This window comes from Mytilus trossulus, unplaced genomic scaffold (assembly GCF_036588685.1).
Source record: "Mytilus trossulus isolate FHL-02 unplaced genomic scaffold, PNRI_Mtr1.1.1.hap1 h1tg000247l__unscaffolded, whole genome shotgun sequence".
Classification (NCBI taxonomy): Eukaryota; Metazoa; Mollusca; class Bivalvia; order Mytilida; family Mytilidae; genus Mytilus; species Mytilus trossulus.
In genome coordinates, this window is record NW_026963318.1 from 1,218,366 (window position 1) to 1,238,984 (window position 20,619).

The 20,619-nt window shown below is 31.8% G+C and overlaps 3 protein-coding genes across 3 annotated transcripts; 2 read left to right on the forward strand and 1 right to left on the reverse strand.

The window, feature by feature from the left end:
• Positions 1-6,246: 6,246 nt before the first annotated feature.
• On the forward strand, positions 6,247-7,128 carry LOC134701656 (uncharacterized). The gene has a single exon (XM_063562793.1). The coding sequence runs from the start codon at positions 6,247-6,249 to the stop codon at positions 7,126-7,128; it is 882 nt and encodes a 293-aa protein (XP_063418863.1).
• A 915-nt stretch (positions 7,129-8,043) lies between these two features.
• LOC134701657 (uncharacterized) lies at positions 8,044-9,578 on the forward strand. The gene is made up of 2 exons (XM_063562794.1): positions 8,044-8,614; positions 8,827-9,578. Exons 1-2 carry the CDS (start codon positions 8,044-8,046, stop codon positions 9,576-9,578), a joined length of 1,323 nt encoding a protein of 440 aa, XP_063418864.1.
• A 3,954-nt stretch (positions 9,579-13,532) lies between these two features.
• Positions 13,533-20,138, reverse strand: LOC134701619 (uncharacterized). The gene is made up of 3 exons (XM_063562757.1): positions 19,539-20,138; positions 17,810-18,426; positions 13,533-14,128 (listed from the first exon to the last, which is right to left on the reverse strand). Exons 1-3 carry the CDS (start codon positions 19,557-19,559, stop codon positions 13,738-13,740), a joined length of 1,029 nt encoding a protein of 342 aa, XP_063418827.1. The 5' UTR covers positions 19,560-20,138; the 3' UTR covers positions 13,533-13,737.
• Between the last annotated feature and the right edge of the window lie 481 nt (positions 20,139-20,619).

A 20,619-nucleotide genomic window follows, 5' to 3' on the forward strand; every position in this document is an offset into this window, starting at 1 on the left:
AGACAATTTAAAATATTTGTGTGTAGCTCTTTTACAGCATGAATAGTAAGTGAACGTTGATACAAACGCTCCTTTTTTCCTGATCGGAGAGTGATACTATATTTGTTATGAGTTCTTGATGTCAAGTATAACTATTTCTTCATTTTTGTTCAAAGATATCAATTTTCTGGTTTTAGCAAATTTGTTATTTCGAGGCTGTATATTTTTTGTGACGCCCTACATTACTGACTTAAATTAACCTCACATGCATTTCGTCAAGTATTTAAAATCGTTGTGACCTACTTCATCCTCGAAATATTGTATTTCAAGACAAATAAATCCGAGGTATCTAGTTTTCCTGATTGTTATATCAATACAATAGAAAGATCACTGACCTGTCTTTCTATTACTTTTAAGTTATCAAATTTTCCATCGATTTTACGCGTAGGTTTTCCTGGACGACGGGCGATAACTCAATTATTGAACAGATTCCACCATCCATTACAAACTCATTATACGTACGTTTTAATATTCTACATTTATTTATTGCAATATTTTACCCTATACGATTTCAGGGCACTCATATAAGTTTTTCCTTCGTTAACAAAAAATATAGAGAATATCAGTAATAAGCCGATATTAAGTTACATTTCGCAATTAAAAACGCTTAGACAAATCAATTTAGAATACAGTAAATGCATTTCTGGTCCATAATACGCCCTTTCAAAAATAACTGTACTTCCTTCTTCCAGTAAATCTTGATCAATAAACATTTACGAAAGCAGTTACAAAAAAGTGTATATATTGTCATAATTAAATAAAATTATTTCTAAAAATCAGATCTAATTTCAGCCTGATGTTTAATCACATTGTGGTTAATGTAGATTGTGGTCTTTATGCAAAAGGATAGAATTTTTCATACTTTCCCAAAATGTTTTAATTTTAGAAAACATAATTAAAGAAATTAAAAAGTTCATTTATGTGAATAACAGAAAACTAAACGCTAGAGATTTAAATACAATATATACATGCATGGACATTTTGCTCTTAAAATGTGCTTTCACAAACAGTATTCGTTTTCCTACTTGATCACAAAACCAAAAAAATGTATTGTATATTCCATAATGTTTAAAAATTAAACCTTAAGAATTATTTGGCTTTTACAACAATCATGATATGCAATGTTATCAATGAAATTATTTCTTTTTAAAAGAATAAGATGTTACCATAAGGTAAACTGGTAAATATTTGTTTCCCTATTTAAAAGAAAAGTTATAAAATAAATTTCATATCTGCATCAAATTTGTCAATAAATAATACAAAAAAAAAAAGAATCGAGAATTTATAGCTGTCTACAATAAAAAATAAATAAATAAAGACTCTGTTCTGCCTGATAATTTGAATCTTTAAACCAGATTTTGATACTAGTACGATTGAAACAAATGCAAGAAAAACAATGACACCACATCTTAGTCTATTGGTGATTGTGCTTAAACATAACAAAGTATATCTTTATTTATAGCCTTTCAAACACCATATATGTTAGTTTTGGAATAAATGTAAATTAACGTTTCATCTTTGCCATTCGTTACATTTAGATTAATTTCAACTTTCTTCGCTTTACTGTTAGTTACTTTTCGTCATAATTCATTCAAATTTAATAATTAAAAAACGCGTAGGGTAATAAGGCCCAATCGGCAATTGTACGAACACATTCAAAGGCAACCATCCTTATTCTTAAATTTGTTCTAAACTACTATACAAGGAGTACAAATTTCACACTAAACGCGTTACTATGGAAACAAATCATCACGACTATTGTATATGTTGTAAAATAACTCACAGTATCAAAATTGTTTAACAAATATATATTATATAAGAAAAACGTGTGCTCACCCAAGTAAAACATATATTTGGGGACATCATGTGAATAGCTATGATATTTGTTTTCTTAAATAATTTTGTTATTTCTTTGTTGTGCATGATGTTTCAACTACGGAAGAAGTATTGGAAAACTGCATAGATTCTGATACTGTTTTCATATAAGATAAAATATTCTCGAAATTTAATATCATTTGAATTGAAAACATAAAAAAATAAGGAGTATAAATTCACACCACCACCATCTTCATTTAAGACATTAAAACGTGCATTTGAAAACTATATAACTGTAAAAATATAGAAAAGGAAGAAAAGGAAGATGTTGTGTTATTGTCGTCAATGAACATGTATTTTAGTAGATGTCGATGGGTCATGTTTATCATATTTGTTTTGTGTTTGTATTTGTACTGTTTATATTAGGTCATTATTTTTTGATTTCTGATTTATGTGGGGGCTTTTTATAAGTTACTATATAGTGTGGGTTTTTTCCCATTGTAATAAGCCGTAATGTGACCTATGATTGCTTCCCTTTTCGTCATTTCAACTCTGATGGATTTATTGCAGACTTTTATCATTTAATCATAATGTTAATATGGTCTTGTCCTTGATATCATGAATACTTTCTTCTGATTTTTTTTAGCAAACCAAAATCTATCAATAACATAGTTGATTTTATTACGTTCTGCATAGACGTGGACTACGTGTACTTGACACTTAATATGTGGCAGACTCAAATTTATCTATCACATTGTTTGTATGTTCTAGGCTTGAATATGCATGGGACACTTGTAACTGAGTATTTGGCAGATTTAAATCTAACAACTCCGTTGTTCTCTCGTTCTTGTCTGGATTTTCAACATCCTCTGATTTGAACCTTTGGAAAATTGTGACTGTGTCTACTGTAACAACCAGTAAAAGTGATGGTTAGATGAAGACAATTAATATAAACATAACTTACTTCTTACTTTTATATTTAATGAGGTAAGGAAAACAACATACAATTAATCTTGTTAAGTTATACGGCTTATTTAATGTTTTATACAGTAATCATGGTAATGTGATTATATTTTTCTTCTTCAGAGTTTAATTATTTTTATCGGTAGACGGGAGATAACTAGATTTACAATATTCAAATATAAAATTTATTTTTAGAACTTTAAATGAACTTTATAACAGGACGAAAAGCGAGGTTCATCAAGCTTTTCATTAGTTTCATACAAGTACAAGTCAGTTGTATATGTCTGACTATGAACATCCATTGTTTTGTTATTAATATATGAGTTGGCTGATTGCAAAACTATTGCACAAATATTGGAAAACTGCATAGATTCTGATACTGTTTTAATATAAGATAAACTATTCTCGAAATGTACTATCAATTGAATTGAAACCACCAAAAATAAAGAAGTATAATAAACCCACACCACCACAATCTTCATTGCACACATTAAAACGTGCATGTGGAAACTATATAACTGTATAAATAGAAAAGAGGAAGAAAGGAAGATGTTGTAAAATGCCAAAGAGCATGTATTTCAGTAGATGTCACTGGTTCATGTTTATCATATTTGTTTTGTGTTTGTATTTGTACTGTTTATCCATGTAATATACAAGGCCGTTAGTTTTTGATTTCGGGTTTATTTCGGGGCTTTTTATAAATAAACTGACTACATGGTGTGGGTTTTTCTCCATTTTTATAAGCCGTAATGTGACATACATGACCTATGAAGCTTCCCTTTTCTTTATTTGAACTCTGGTGGATTTATTGCAGACTTGCATCTTGTAATCACAATGTTAATATTGTCTTGTCCCTGATATCATGAAACACTTGCTACTGATTTTATTAGCAGACCAAAATCTATGAATATCATAGTTGGTTTTATTCCGTTTTGCATAGGAGTGCACTACATGAACTTGACACTTAATAAGTGGCAGGCTCAAATCTATCGACCACATTGTTTGTGTGTTCCAAGCTTGAATATTGGAATACTTGCAACTGAACATTTGGCAGACTTAAGTCTAACAACTCCTTTGTTTGTTTGTTCTCGTCTGGATTTTCTACTTCCTCTGATTTGTACCTGTTCAGGACTGTGTTCATTAGACGTTCGCGGTACCGCTATGTATGTATTGTAACGTCATGCTACTTATGACGTTGAGCTTTATGTGCAAATGGAGTTTAGAATCAATACAAGTAAAACCAGCTAGTATTTCTTATTTGTGCCTAAAAAGTCTGATTATACCACTCTAAGATATTGGTGCCGTAGGACCAAGATGAGTTCCAAACTACGTTCTATACGTGCAGGACACAGAAGCGTTATTTCCCGACTTTTGAAGAAATTTGAGGACATCCGAGACGACGGAGATGAGCCCGTGAACATTGAAGAGTTAACTAAAATTGTGAACAATCTGTTGAAGAAACAAGAGACACTACAAAAACTTAATGAGGACATTTTAGAAAATCTTGATGAAGGAGAAGTAGAAGCCGAGATCGTCGATTCAGATGAGTATGCTTACACATTAGATGGAAAAATAACGCAAATACAAAAGCTCATTCTTGTCAATACATCCACACTCAGTACAAATGCAAAAGATTTTGTCAGTTATAGCGACCCTTCACATTCCGCCTCTGCTCAACCCGCCTCTGCTCAGCCCTCTCATGATCAACCAAGTTATGCTCAACCTGCTCATGATCAACAAAGTTATGCTCAACCCGAGATATACAATAAACAGAATACATGTAATTCAAACTTCCGTGTACCGGAAACTCAGTTTTCACGTAGTAACACTAGATTAAATGAGTACAACAAGTTGCCCAAATTGAATCTTCCTACCTTTGATGGTAATATTATGCAGTGGCAGTCATTTTGGGATTCATACGAGACATCCGTTCACGAAAACACTACTCTTGGAAACGTTCAGAAATTTAATTATTTGAAGTCACTACTCCATGATGAGGCATTGAAAACCGTCACAGGGTTTGCGCTTACACATGCAAATTATGAGAAAGCTATTTCTTTACTGCAAGAAAGATATGGACAATCGCATGTAATAAGACGGAAGTATATGCAAGCACTAGTTGATATACCAGCCCCTAAATACACGATATCTAGCATGAAAAACTACTACGATGAAATTGAGATACACATTAGAGGATTGGAGTCATTAGGTCAAAGTGAAGACACATATAGAGCGTTTTTAGTGCCCATTATTATGAACAAACTACCCGGTGAAATCCGCAGAAATCTTGCCAGACAATATAGATCTACAGATTTACAACTGAATGAATTACGCCGTGGAATTGTCGATGAACTTTATATTATGGATGCAGGCAAAACTTCAGAACAGTTAGAACACCCTACAGCTACCGCCGCCTTTCTGACAAATACAAATTATAGTAATCGAAATAGAGGTAACAAGAATACAAACGCAACTAACACTAAACCCAAGCCACTCTGTGCGTACTGTAAGGAGCCACACTCGTCTGTTAATTGCACTAAAGTATCTGATTACAATGGCCGGATGTCAATCGTGAAAAAAGATCGTTTATGCTTTAACTGTCTAGGACACCATAGCTTGTCCGCATGTAAATCTACAAAAACTTGCAACAAGTGTCACAAACGTCATCACACCAGCATTTGCAAAGACAATGTTAAAACAAATGAAGACAACAAACCAACAGGGGATATAACCGTAGGCACAATTCAACACAACGCGGAGGAACCAGACACTATTTTACACTCGCAATCGACAGATCGTGTACTTTTGAAGACAGCAATTAACCCAGTAAGTGCAGAACATGAAATACTTGATGCAAAAATATTGTTTGACGAAGGCGCACAGCGCTCATTTATCACAGAGGAATTAGCCGAAAAATTGAAACTCAAACCTACTAGAACTGAAAGCGTTAACCTATCCGGATTTGGAGACAATGCAAAAGTACTAAAATTCGCCATTTGAGTACAGGATTGGTATATCTCATAACTACAGAGGGTAAACTTCCGATTCGAGTCTTGATCGTTCCAGAGATCGCAGTACCGATGAGAACCTATGTACGCCAAGCAGCAAAACTTACATATTTGTCAGGAATCAAATTAGCTCACCCAGTAACAGCAGATGAAAACTTTGAAATTTCTATTCTAATTGGAGCTGATTACTTCTGGTCAATTGTTCAGAATGATATTATCCGAGGCGAAGGACCGACAGCTGTTAAATCAAAAATCGGATACCTGTTGTCTGGAACGCTACATTCACACAACTCGGACACAGATGGATACAAGAGAGCTTCAATGATGAACGTGATGATCGCAACAAAAACCGATGAGTTCGACTTGGAAAATAGAGTCACTGGCTTCCGAGAAAATTGACACTACAAAGTTAGAAGAACAGATGGCAATTCAAAAGACTTATGAAGAGAAACAAATTCGTTACCATGACAACATATATTTTGTAACGTTACCATGGAAAGAGAATCACCCTACGTTACCGACAAATAAAGCCATTGCACAACGAAGGACGGAAAGTGTAGTAAGAAGACTTAGCAAAGAACCCAAACTACTGGAAAAATATGTAGAAATAATGGCTGAGCAGGAGAAAAGGGGCTTCATAGAGAAAGTGGATACTACTAATGAGGCCGATGAAAAGAGCAAAATACACTATATTCCGCATCATGCTGTGAGAAAAGATTCAACTACAACACCAATCAGGGTCGTATTCGACTGCAGTTGTAAAGCAACATCAGAATCGTCTAGTCTTAATGATTGTTTGATGACTACTCCAACCAATTTAAATGACTTAGTCGGCATTCTCTTAAGATTTCGTTTACACCAATTTGCCGTTACTACTGATATAGAGAAGGCGTTCTTGAACGTGGGACTAGAGACACAGGATAGAGATGTCACACGTTTCTTTTGGTTCGATACACCAACAGACCCATCAACTCCACTATCAACTTACCGATTTAAGTCTGTATTATTTGGAGCCACTTCATCGCCATTCATACTGAATTCCGTTCTACAAAAACACTTGAGAGAGAACCGTTGTGAATATACTGACACTTTAAAGAACGATTTGTATGTTGATAATATACTGTCGAGTTTTTCTACAGAGAGTGCATTACTGAAATATTTTGATACATCAAGAGACTTATTCATTAGAGCAGGATTTAACTTGCGCTCATGGGCTTCAAATTCTCAACTTTTGCGAGACCGCGCAAATTCACACAGCGTATTAGACAAAGATGAACTCATAAAAGTGCTTGGATTGAGATGAAACACTTGTAACGACACACTTACTTTCGCCAAACCGGAATACACCGATATTGAAGATACACGTATGACAAAACGAGAGATTTTAAGACAATCGTCTAAAATCTATGATCCACTCGGACTTATTGGTCCAGTTACTGTGCGTAGTAAGATGCTTGTGCATACTTTGTGGGAGAAAGGATTAAATTGGGATGAACCTCTTACATCTGAAACTACAACAGAATGGAAGTGTGTACTAAAAGATATTAATGAATGTTCACATTTGGAAATGAATAGACCGTATTTCAAAGAAAAATCAGACAATGTAGAATTACATGTGTTTACGGATGCAAGCTTGAAAGCCTATGGAGCATGCGCATATTTAGTCAGTGGAAAAGAAACCGTACTTATCATGTCAAAGAATCGAGTGACACCACTAAAACAGTTAACTATTCCGAAGTTAGAACTCAGTGCAGCTTTGATAGGCGCAAGACTCGTCAAGCATTTGAAATCGCACTTGGATGTTACAAACGTCACATTATGGAGTGACAGTCAGATAACTTTAAGTTGGCTTACTACTGAGAAACAATTACCCGTTTTCGTTAGTAATCAAGTGAAGGAAATTAACGAAATTACGCAAGAATACACATGGAAGTACTGTCCGACAGATTCAAATCCGGCAGATATGCTATCGAGAGGAGTAACTGCAACCAAATTCCTAGAATTGGATCTTTGGATGAAAGGACCCGAATGGCTCACTGACAAATCAAACTGGCCACAGTGGAAGAATAAAGAATCACTCATTCTTAATACTACCATTGAGCAAGGACAATCAACTAGTGAACCGCAACAGAAAATCAGATATTATGAAGGAATAAGTAAAATTATGGATATACAACGCTAGAGCTCATACCAAAAACTTTTGCGTATAACTGGATACATGTATCAATTCATAAACAACTGTAGAAATAATGACAAACTAACAGGAAATCTTAGTGTCAATGAAATTCAGACTGCTTTGACTTCATGGATTCGAGATTCGCAACTGCGTAAATACCCGGATGTTATTGAGAGTTTAAACAACAAATCAGAGAAAAATGCGCTAGTGAAGCAACTTAGATTGTACATGGATAAAATGAACATTATCCGTTGTGGCGGGAGAATTAACAATGCACCTATTGATGAATCAGCTAAATTTCCAGTACTAATACCGAAAAAAGACAGATTTTGTAAATTTATTGTGATGGATGCACACGCAAAGAATTTTCACTCTGGATTAGAAAGTACAGTGACATTTATTCGCCAGTCATACTGGATTCCGTCGATTCGACAATGTGTGAAATCAATACTCCGTAATTGCGTTACTTGCCGTAAAATTACCGGAAGACCATATCATACACCTGACCCACCACCACTGCCGTCCAACAGACTTAATGATTCACCACCGTTTACCGTAACCGGTGTCGACTTCACAGGAGCATTGAATGTGAGAACAAAAAGCAACAGTATTAGTAAAGCATATATTTGTCTATTCACCTGCCCTTACACTAGAGCTGTGCATTTTGAAATCGGTGAAGACCTTACAGAACAAACATTCATTCTAGCGTTAAGGAGATTCACCAGCCGCAAATCGTTACCAAAAATCATGATGTCTGACAATTGTACAACATATACCGCAGCAGCGAAGGAAATTGAAATGCTTACAAAATCTACTACTATTCAGGAGCAACTCAACATATATGGAACCCAGTGGAAATTTATTCCGAAGCGTGCACCATGGTATATGGTGGTTGGTGGGAACGATTGATCGGCTTGACCAAGAATTGCATAAAGAAAGTTTTAGGACGAGCACTGGTTACTTTTAGAGTGCTAGAGACAATTGTGATCGAGATAGAGGCTATATTAAATGATCGTCCGTTAACCCACGTATCAACGGACCTTACCGATGATGAACCGCTTACACCGTCTCATCTTCTCTATGGAAGACGGGTTAAAACTTTACCGTATTCAGGAACAATTAATTTCAGCAGTGAGGAGAACGTACAAAACTTAACACATTACACAGCAAATAGACAATCTAGTGTTCAAAAACGCATTATTCACGACTTTTGGAACAGATGGCGACGAGAATACCTCACTTCACTTAGGGAACAACATAGAAACACCGGAATTAACACTCAAATCATTAAAGTGGGCGACATTGTACAGATTCATGATGATACACCAAGGACAGTGTGGAATATAGCGATTATCGTTAAGTTAGTTTATGGGAGGGATGGACTTTGTAGGTCTGCTACTTTACGCACTAAAAATGGCACGACGTCTAGAGTAATAAGTAAGCTATATCCACTTGAACTCTTATCAACAGATATTCCGTGTGATTCAAGTGACAACACTATTACTTCAACCAGAAAAGCAAAAACTGATGCCAAGGAGAAAATCAAAAGTTGGATTCAACCGTTCCGTAAAGCATAAATACTGTTTAAGTGTAAAAAGTCAAAGTTTTATTTCATTTGAGAGACAATAATTATTTCATTTTAAAGTTTTTCTTTATTTTTTGCTTAAATTATCATTCGCGGGCCCCCAGGATGTTCAGGACTGTGTTCATTAGACGTTCGCGGTACCGCTATGTATGTATTGTAACGTCATGCTACTTATGACGTTGAGCTTTATGTGCAAATGGAGTTTAGAATCAATACAAGTAAAACCAGCTAGTATTTCTTATTTGTGCCTAAAAAGTCTGATTATACCACTCTAAGATAGTACCTTTGGAAAATCATGACTGTTTACTGGAACAACCAGTAAAAGTGATAGTTAGATGAAGACAGTTAATATGAAAATAATATCTTATTACTTTTATATTTTTTAAAAATGAGATAAGGAATACAACATACAATGTATATATTTAAGTCATACGGTTTATTTAATGTTTTATATAGTAATGTGATTCTTTTTTTCTTTTTCAGAGTGTAATATGTTTTCGGTAGACGGGAGATAACTAGATTTTCAATATAAACATATACAATTCATTTTAAGAACTTTAAATGAACTTTATAACAGGACGAAAAGCGAGGTTCATCATATTTTTCACTAGTTTCGCACAATTTCAAGTCAATTTTATATGTCTGACTATGAACATCTTAAGTTTTTATTATTAATATAATAGTTGGCTGATTGCAAGATGAGTCGTTCGTGACACCTTCACCCGTATATTCCATAGTACAAAGCCACAGATAAACGCAGTTTAGGAATGTTGCACTTTCTTGTATTGTTGGTTTCATCAATTCTTATTATTTACCCGCATATACACGTAGCATTAGTGTTTGATTTGTATCTTTTCTTAATTGTGATATTTTGTTTTATTTCTTTTGAATTTTAAAGTAGACTATCAAAAATATCCACTGGATTTTTTTGTCTCCTTCTGTTCGAAAAAATTTCGTTCCTCAAAACATGTACAAAAATATCACACTCACCTCTGTTATATATTTCGCCATCGTGTGAGATGGGAATGTGACCTCTAAATCGTAGAGTATTTGATGCTCACTACATTTTTCATGATTGTTTATTTTACGAACCTATAAAACAATTCTAAATAAACAAATATGCCTTGTTGTAGAAATATCTTTCATATTTTTTATTCAAAAGTGCTTAAGGCATGGACAACTTTTTTTTGAATTTTTCAATAATATACTTCCTATTTAAACAGACAAGAAATTACAACGGTCAGTTCTTCCTTAATACATATCGGTTGTGTGTGCCTTAATATGTTCAAATGACTCAAATAACGACACCAATTGCTTAAATATACACATCTTTTTCTCCTGGTCATCGCTTGTTCATACATATGCAGGTGTCTGGTGTGATAACATGAATATGTATTAACATATAATTATATTGAATACTTATACTTCTGTCGAATTACACTTTTAAGTTCAATTTGTGTTCGAAGTGTATATTTTTTTAAACGACACTTGATTTGTTTATAAAACCATGTTGTTAGCTTTTAAAGGGATCATTACATCTAGGAAAATAATTCTGAAATATCAAGTTATCTTGTACACTATATATATATCCAATCGAATAAAAAAATAAAAAAATCTTTGAATAAAAATCATAATATGACAATCAAATATAATGTGTCAAAGGACACGGAACATCACCATTAAAAAAATACAATGCATCAGCAGTTGAAATACATTTTATCGAAACATGTTTTAAAAAATAATTTTCATTCGAAAGACTATGTAACAAACATAACAAAATTTACCAAAATTCATTTTGCATTGGAAGACAGCATACACAGATCAATTTTGTAAAAGTTTATTGTGACGTAGTCATCTGTCTTTACATGTTGGTTTATTGAATGTTTTTAAAATTGAGTAGGAATATACATTGTACATTGAATATCACAAACCGTATTCTAGATGATATATGTATTTAAACTACAAATAAAATGATTACTAATAGTTAAACATCACGAATAAAAATGATCTTAATTAAACGATTTGTTGATGCGTAAAGTGGCTCATTGGTATATATTTGATCAGAATGGTTTTTTATACTCTGCCAGGATGAAGACTTTCCAGTTAAAGAATTTTGCGATGAAAGATAAAAAGATAGGAATAAGAATATTCTTTAAAAAAAATGTTAACATAGTTTCAGCAACCTTCAATTTTTATATTTTTTTGCTAAATTCAAAAGTGGACGACTTCCTAATCTTTTCATCATAAAAATTTAACACTTTGATTTATCGCCCCTTTAATGTCTGATTTGACAATTTGATTCAAATAAACATAAACATTTGGTGCTTGATAAATCAGTCCAAATTATTCTTCAATATGTTCATATAATCCTGGTACCTTTGATGACTATATTCAAATAAACACTTTACCCATAATTTTCCAATATGTTTCAACCTTTGCAAATATAAGCAAAGAACTGGATCTATTTGGAACTACTATTTTGCATCCAATATTTAGGTACACAGTTAATCTAACTAGCGTGCAAGAGCTGAATAGCCAGCAAAGGTTGTTAACAATCATCATACCTAGTAGATCAAATGTGAACCCTTAAGTGTATTCGAACAAGCTGTTCTATGTATTTAACATTTTCGTTCACTGCTCATACCAAATAAGCAAATTCTCAGTTCATTACATGCTTATATTTTTGTCTTAGTTAACTGTTATGTCTACTTGTTTTTGTTCACACAGTGTTGTTATATTGAAATTATAATAATGCAAGTGAGATGTTTAGGAAACTATAGGAACAGGTCTTATCCGCCACATAAGGAAATCTTTGTATCAGGTCAGACATATGACATTTATTTTTTATTCGTTTATTAACTATTGACTTTTAAGAATTTTCAGCGTCATTGGCAAGCAGTTTCCACAAATATATCTTAAGAAGAACAAAAGTCTTTTTATACATTTCATGAATTACAATACAATGTATAATGAACAGCTGATCTATGTAAAATCATTAGATATGGCCGTTCAATTAAAAATCACATTCAATCTGCTTAATTCGATGTACCTGAAAACAGGCATTTGAAAAACATGTATTTGCAAATTGTTATATTTTAAATGGACATGTACACTACATTACAGTGTAGAGTAGACAATATCTGGAAACTTAAAATTATGTAATACACGTTTGAAATAAATTTGCTGTACACAACCCCCTATTATTCATCTGAGTTAAATGTTAAAAAACAAAATTGTACATTTTCTAATACGCTGAGCATGGGATATAAGTAAAATCACACAAATACTGAACTCCAACTACCTCTACTGATAAAACCGTATAGTGTGAAGATACATGTCCGTAACCCTCCTACTCAGACATGTACACGCCATACGATAGGACAGATGGTACATATAGTATGATACTGACAAAGAAATTTGAAAACTATTGGTAAGTGGAAATTGTTATGTGTGAAGTCGTCCAACTGCTATATTTGAAAATATCAATAATTTTCGATATAATCTATGAAACGGTTATTCCATTACGGTCAACAAACACATGATGGTGTCCGTATAAAAATTTGCGAAGGGATGATTTCAACTTCACCATTTGGAACTCTTGGTTTAATAGCTTTCTTGTGAGAAGCAATCCTCTGTCAAGAAAATAATGATAGAAAGTACAAGCCAGGAAATATCGTATCAATCGGAAGAAATAAAAGACAAAATAAACTAAATACGTTAAATCAAGATTTTATCAAATCACTTCAAAGAATTTAAAAAGTTAAATCCGTTGTATATATTTGGCATTCATTCAATGAGATGAGATTCAACTGAACGAAGTAAGTCAAATGAGTGACTGAACATAAAAAGAATAACAAAAAAAAATCAAATACTAATATAATTTCATATATTAAACATTTTATTTCTTATAATTTTTCAAACGTGATTTAATGGATAAATTCTATTATATAGTTAAAGAAAAACAAAAACTTTCATATTCTATTATTTCACTAAAGAAAACAGATAAATTGTTTACAGCTGACAAATTTCAAACAATATTCAATGCTTGTCGAATCTTGTCGTAAAAATCATTATTTAATAACTCTTCCATCTTTAACCTGTTTTTTGTTCTTGTAAATAATGAAATATTTACAAATAGTGGCACACATATTTTATGTTGCTGTCAGAGAATAACACAATAAGTACGTGAACCATATTAACACTGCAATGTAAAATAAAATATATGAAAACTCGGCCATTCTATCACAAGATATTTCCAATGTTGATACTGTCAAGGTTTTACTGATCGGTCCTTTGTTTTGACCGTTCTTGACTGCTTGGATTTTAAATGCATATTTAGTGTTAGGCTTCAATTCCTCTACAACAAAATTACAATCATTTCTAGGAGTTTCAAAAAACCATCGCCTACTGCTGCTCTGTTCCTCACAGAATATCTGATAAAAGTGTATAAAATCAGTTCCTATAATTGGTTCTTCCCATTTTAATTCAACTTTTGTTAAAGTTATATTTAAGGCTGATGGACATCCTGGTTCACATAGGGCCCTATAGAATATAAACAGAATAATTATTGATTGCTTATTAATTGAAAATAAAAAAATGTAAATTGAAAATCAATTAGAATAATATAAAATGTCAATGAATGATTAAAAGAGATAAGCACAACAACTTTGTGGTTTGGACAATCAATCTTTTTGGTGTACATTGAGTCTTTGATGCCGAATGATCTCATTAACACTCATACTCAATCTTACAATTTATATCAATTTCAGAATTTTTACCGCGAATTTTCTCAAATGCTGTATATATTGTAAAATAAGTCTTTGGAGGAGAGTTATATCATAAGCATTCGTATCCAATTGCCTTATTTATATCAATCACTTTATAATTTAGTGTAACCGCGAGTTTTTAAATGCTGTAATTTGGTACTCCTTATTGCGTCTTTTAGATTTGATATTACCGTTTATAAACTTGCTTCTGTGCATTCGCTAAAATAAAATACCAGTTCAAAAGTGGAATGTGTTTACTAGGCAAGTAGGTCATTACCAATAAATGTAATATACACGTCGGTTGAATACCGACAATTCGGCAAATCAGCCAAACTCTGAATCACTCTGATCAAGCAATATATTTGTAAACTGATAACACTTGATTTAAATGACAAAGCCTAGTGTTACATTCTGAATAACTGCTTAAATTGACTTCAATAAATTATCAAAAAATATATGTACATGTATATACGAACAGCTTGTTTCTTGTGGTTACTTTATAAAAAGAAATGTATAAACATATATTGATTTAATTGGAAGTTTAATCAATTTGCATGTACCTATGTAAAACAAATAACAAAATAAACAGGTAAAATGTACATTTTAAAGTTGTAAAACGAAAATTATCAATAAAATGCGAATAAGCAATTGCCATGTTATTCAATTTTTAGTTTTTAGTAGATCAGCAGATTGTCTGCCTTTTTCAAATCTTGGAATTTATAGTTTTGTCTTTAAATACTATGAGTTGTGTGTAGATGATAACGTTTAGAGTTCTTAGAGAAATATCAACCTAAAGGTAAAATCCGCCTAAAGAAAACATTGCCCGAAGGACGTTGGACTTATTCAGTTAACATAAAATAAAGAAAAATAACATACTCTGTGCAAATTTATATGACAGCAGTATTATATTCTCAATACAGAAGGCACCATCAACAATATTCATGACACGTATTTGACTATAACAAGTTATCTTTTCGACTGCCCTAAACCGTGATGTTGATAATGGTTTTAATGATGTTCGGATTCATTGAGTCTCTCATGATATGTTTATTATCTTGTCAAAAAAGAACAGCAAATTTTTCCAACAAAAAATTGTAATTTTTGTATATGCATGTGTTGTATATGTAACAGTAAATAGGTGAAATCAGGAAATACATGTAATTACTAAAATTTAGAAATAAATGTTATTCCATATGCTCTTAGTTAATACAAGTAATTCCTGAAACACCTCAGTTACTACCAGTAATTCATAATTTTGAAATGAATCGTTACACCTATTTACTAACTGTTAAAACCCATGTTGAAACATGATCAGCTTATCAAAAGTAAGGGTAAAACTGATTAGTAGATCAGTGAGTACTATTAAAAAATGAATATTATGTTTTGTTATTAGGGCATAAGATGCGAGATATAGATAAAAAAAGATATGATATTTTTGTTTAAATCCTTAATTAAAATGACATAGTGCTTTTAAGGATGTATTCTTCTGAAATTTCAGTCTCGTTCAGTCTCGTTGTAAATCTCGTTCTGGAATTATTTCTAAAAAATGTGATTCAAGTGAAAAATATCAATGAAATTAAAAACTCTCTGAAAAAATTGATATTTCCAATGAGTACATTTTAAGTAATCAATGTTTCAAATTTTATTACATTTGTACCAATCAAGTCAGTCTTTTTAGCCAAAATTTTGAGAAAAAAGGGTGAGGGAAACAAAAAATGATTTTACCAGAAACATGTACATCCCACATCCAAATTACTTTTCAAATTTCTTAGATATGTATTTTTCAATCATTTATAACAAAGAAGTTGAAAAAATATGCAATGTGTACTTAAAACGGAGAAAAATCACAAATTAACAAAATTGACAACATGGTAAATTTGACAAAAAAGCATGAACATATGATAAAACTTTCTTATAATAACACCTACCTATAGTTGTTTTTTCAATTCAAATTTATTCAGATTGGTCCCCTTCATCTATGTTGAAAGTATGGCAAAAAGTTTAATTGTGGAAATGTGATATATTTGCCGATAAAAGCACAAAAATTGGTAAAAATTGATGAAAAATTGGAAAATCATAAAAATTAGGTACTTCCAAAGGGCCGTAGCAAAACAAGAAGCACACCACCATATGATTTTTTCTCCCCAATTTTACAGTCATATTTAGCCAAAAAACAGGTTTACAAAAAAAGGTCAATTCTAGAAATTTTTTGGCTCCTCAAATGTGTACATCCTTAACAGCCATTTTGCAAGTGAATAATTTGACCTCATTGAATCCATGGTCATATCACTTTCAATTTAACTCCTAAGTTGAAGATTGGTTTACGCATATATTTGGTGTTCAAAAGGAAAATAATTTAAATATTAAAAGTAAAACAAAAGTATATATCATTCAATAGTCTGATTCGATCTACAAAACAGATCATTAATATACATTTATAAACTCCGACAAACGTACTTTGACCTACATTTTAAAGTCTAGAACTAGAAAAATCAAATTACACGTGCACGGTATATGTTTATATCTATATTTGTGTTTATATCTGGTTATGTAACCATCGGCAGTCTTTGGAGGTCATAACTCAACTGAAAAATCTTAAGACAAACGTACATAGTAATTGTCCATACATTGTTTATTGATTATTTTTGATTTCTTCTAATTTGGATCATAAGTTTTAGAGTATCATAAATCAAATATTCAAATTTGAAGCAAGAAAGCAGCAAACCTACCCATAGATAATAATGTCCATTTGTGTCTAACTGTTTGCAAATCAGAACAGGTTCTTTGTAAGGTTACGTGTTATTTTACATATGCGACACCATCAATATGTCAATAGCCACTTAACATATAATAAACATATTGTAACGTATGCCCGATGGAGATTCAAAACTGATTATAAATTATATATCATTTGACCAAATTTGGCACAATCGGTCTATCATTAAAAAGAGCTGACAAAGTTGTTAATAAACTTTTCACAAAAGTATTTCTTATATTTTGATTTATATCATTGTCTTGCATGTGGCTAATGATTTTTAGCTAGTTTCAATTAAAAAAAAAAAGTAGTATGCAGTCTTGAAGGACCTTTGAGTCCATAACCCTTAAGTAAGCCCTGCAATCTTACTTTCTCATTTGTGTTTTGAACAATGTCTCAAAACAAAACCAAAATCATGATAGTTAATAGCTGATAAAATGACCAAAAAATTCTGTGAATACCTGGAATCACTAAAATGATCAATAAATACATGTTATTACTTATAATAATTGATTAGTTAGTACAAGTAATTTCTTAATTTTCAAGTAATAACATGTAATTCTTTATTTCATTTATTTACTGTATATTTTAAAAGGAAACGTGCACTTAAACATACATATACTCAACATATATATGCATTTACTGAACACATAAACATGTATATATGTTTGTAATGCATGAAGAAGAGAACAAACCAATTACCTTTCTCCTAAATCAGTCATCGTTTCCTTATTGCTTGTTTTTGATAAAACGATAAGATCATAATATCTGTACGTATTACTAGGTGATAGCCATTTCGTTTCAATTAACGTTTTGATATCATGTTTAGTTTTTTCGTCTAGCGTGTCCTTGAGTCCTTTTATTATGTCGATAAACTTTGTTGTGTCTTTTAGGATCAATTTCGAGATCTTTTGATGATTGACACTTATTAATTCAGTTAATGTCTCCTTTTCATCTTCGGTACAAACTGTTAACATGTTTTCTCTTGTTCTTACCCATTTCATAAACGTGTCCTTATCGGTCATTGGATTTTGTAAAACTATAATTCGGCACGTGAACAATGATGAGTTTGTTTTTATTGATAACGTTTGAAACTTTACAGATTCAGGAAATGAAATTGTTTCTTCTTTTTTACATGTGTTAATTAGTTGGTCTTCTTTCATCCATTGTAATAATTCCTTCGTGTCGTTTGTTATTAATTTGGTTAATATTTTAATGTTTTCATTCCGTTTATCCTCTTCTTCTCTAATTGATGTATATAATTTGACCCACAAAATTCGGTACGTAGTAACCATCGATATCCCAAGCCATGATAATACCTGAAACAGAAAAAAACGTGTATTTTTCTTGGTCAAAGATGTTTTGTAAGTGAAATATATAGAATAGGAAATAACAAATGTGACGAATACAACAGATTGATCTACGTTAAATGATTGGTAGCTATTTCATACATATATAGGTCGAGAAAAATATGAGACGTTTCTGCAAGGTTGCACAACGAGGTCACAGAACGGGAATTGTAGACTGTTATTTAAAAAAAAGAGGTTTAGAATAGATGATATATCCAGCTTTTCAATTGTTCATGTCAGACCCCTGAGGAAGTTGTTACATTGCAAGGTTTCTTTAGAGTGCAAATAAACGTAATATTTCTCACACGAAGCAACACAATAACGAAGACCTAAACAATTTAATGGCCTAGTAGTAGGTAGACAGTTCTAGTTTTTTTTAAATGTAAAAATTATTATTATACATTAGTGGTAGAACGGCACTCGTTTGATTAAATACATTTACAAACATGTATGAAATTTAAAAAAAAGAACATTTTGTCATGACAAGGAAAATATTTGTATATGAAATTTGCATAAAAACGTACAATGTACAGTCTAATAACAGGCAATACAGCCAATATGACTATTCCCTTTTTAACAAAATGGCTTCATGCGATACCACCTTAGAAGTGTTAATTTTGATTATTATGTACAGCTGTAATATGGTAAGGTGTTTGTTTCTGAAATGCTGACGACGATTGACTTTTCACACATGTACCAATTGTTCCTCTCTTTTGTTTGAAAGGTATATATCAGTATATGAGTATCATCGGACGCCTAAGTAAGCTGGTTCTACAAACGAAACATTGCTTTTATTTTTCTACATTTCAACACTGAAATTGTTAGGCCAAACATGTATTTTATTTTATTATTTATTAATCACCATTAAGAATAATAAGTGTGCTATTCATGTATGTTACTATGTGTTGACACTGACTTGTTTTATAGCGTTTCGATAATACAAATATACTAGTTTTCTATTCAGAAGCAAAACCGGCGTATAACGTAACACATACTTATAAATATATAAAAAAAGAATTCAAAATTTAATGTACTTTGTATATTAAGTACTATAGAATTAAAAAAAATAAAAAATACCTCACCTTTATTGAATAGTCGTCCATGATTGTTTGAGATGGCTTCCGTAATTCCAAACCTATTTATAAGTATCGCATGATGCATTGGTTCTAAGAAAATCCCTTTGTTCTATACAGCCATAGAAATAAGCAGTTCATCGAATTTATCAGGCATTACAGAAATTAAATAAATAACACACTTTAAAATTCTAAAAAACGTGCCTCACCTAATATTATTATAGATTGACAATATTTTGTCATTCATTCATATGCTATAAATATGCAGATTTTAAAAGGTAAATATATCAAATTCCAATCGTCCCGATGACATGTTAACTTTTTCCTGGAATTATTCAAATCAACTTTTCTATACCTGGAATTTGTTAAAGATTTGTTTATAAAAATCAAAAGTGTACATTACGAAATGAACGGACAATTGTAACTCTAAGTTTATTCTATAACATAAACTATTAAGTCTTGTACACACACCGTCATGCATTTAAATCTGTATAAGTGCAAATTATTTGTTAACAACTTCTGAATTGATTTTTACATTGTTTTATGTTATGCATTCATAATTGCCACTGAACATTGCATAAACGTTTTTGTTTTATTATCAGTTTTGAAATACGACTTTATTGAACTATTTGTTGATTTATTACATTGAAGGCATATAATGATAGACATGTAATACAATGTCCATTTACCATAACGACGTATAATATATATCGCTAGATACATTTTAAACATATGCGATATCATAAGAAAAACTAAACCAGAGACAGGACAAAAGCAGTCAATAAAACTGTCAATATCGAATCATGGTCTTCATCACAGTCCAGGGAAGAACCAATGTTCTATTCTATCTAAGTAGGGATCAACAATGAAAATACTGTTATAAGTTAACGAATATCTGGATAGATATAACATGTATAAACCATGTTTTTTTTCAAGGCTTCTTAAGTGATAGGCCTTTAGATGTCGGTTTCCTCACACCTCCATCCTTAGGCTGTATTTAATTTATATGTATTTATACAAATATACTATAAAAATGGCAGTAAGGTTGTGTTAAAAAAAATGTCATGTGTTAAATGATGTATTTCACAAC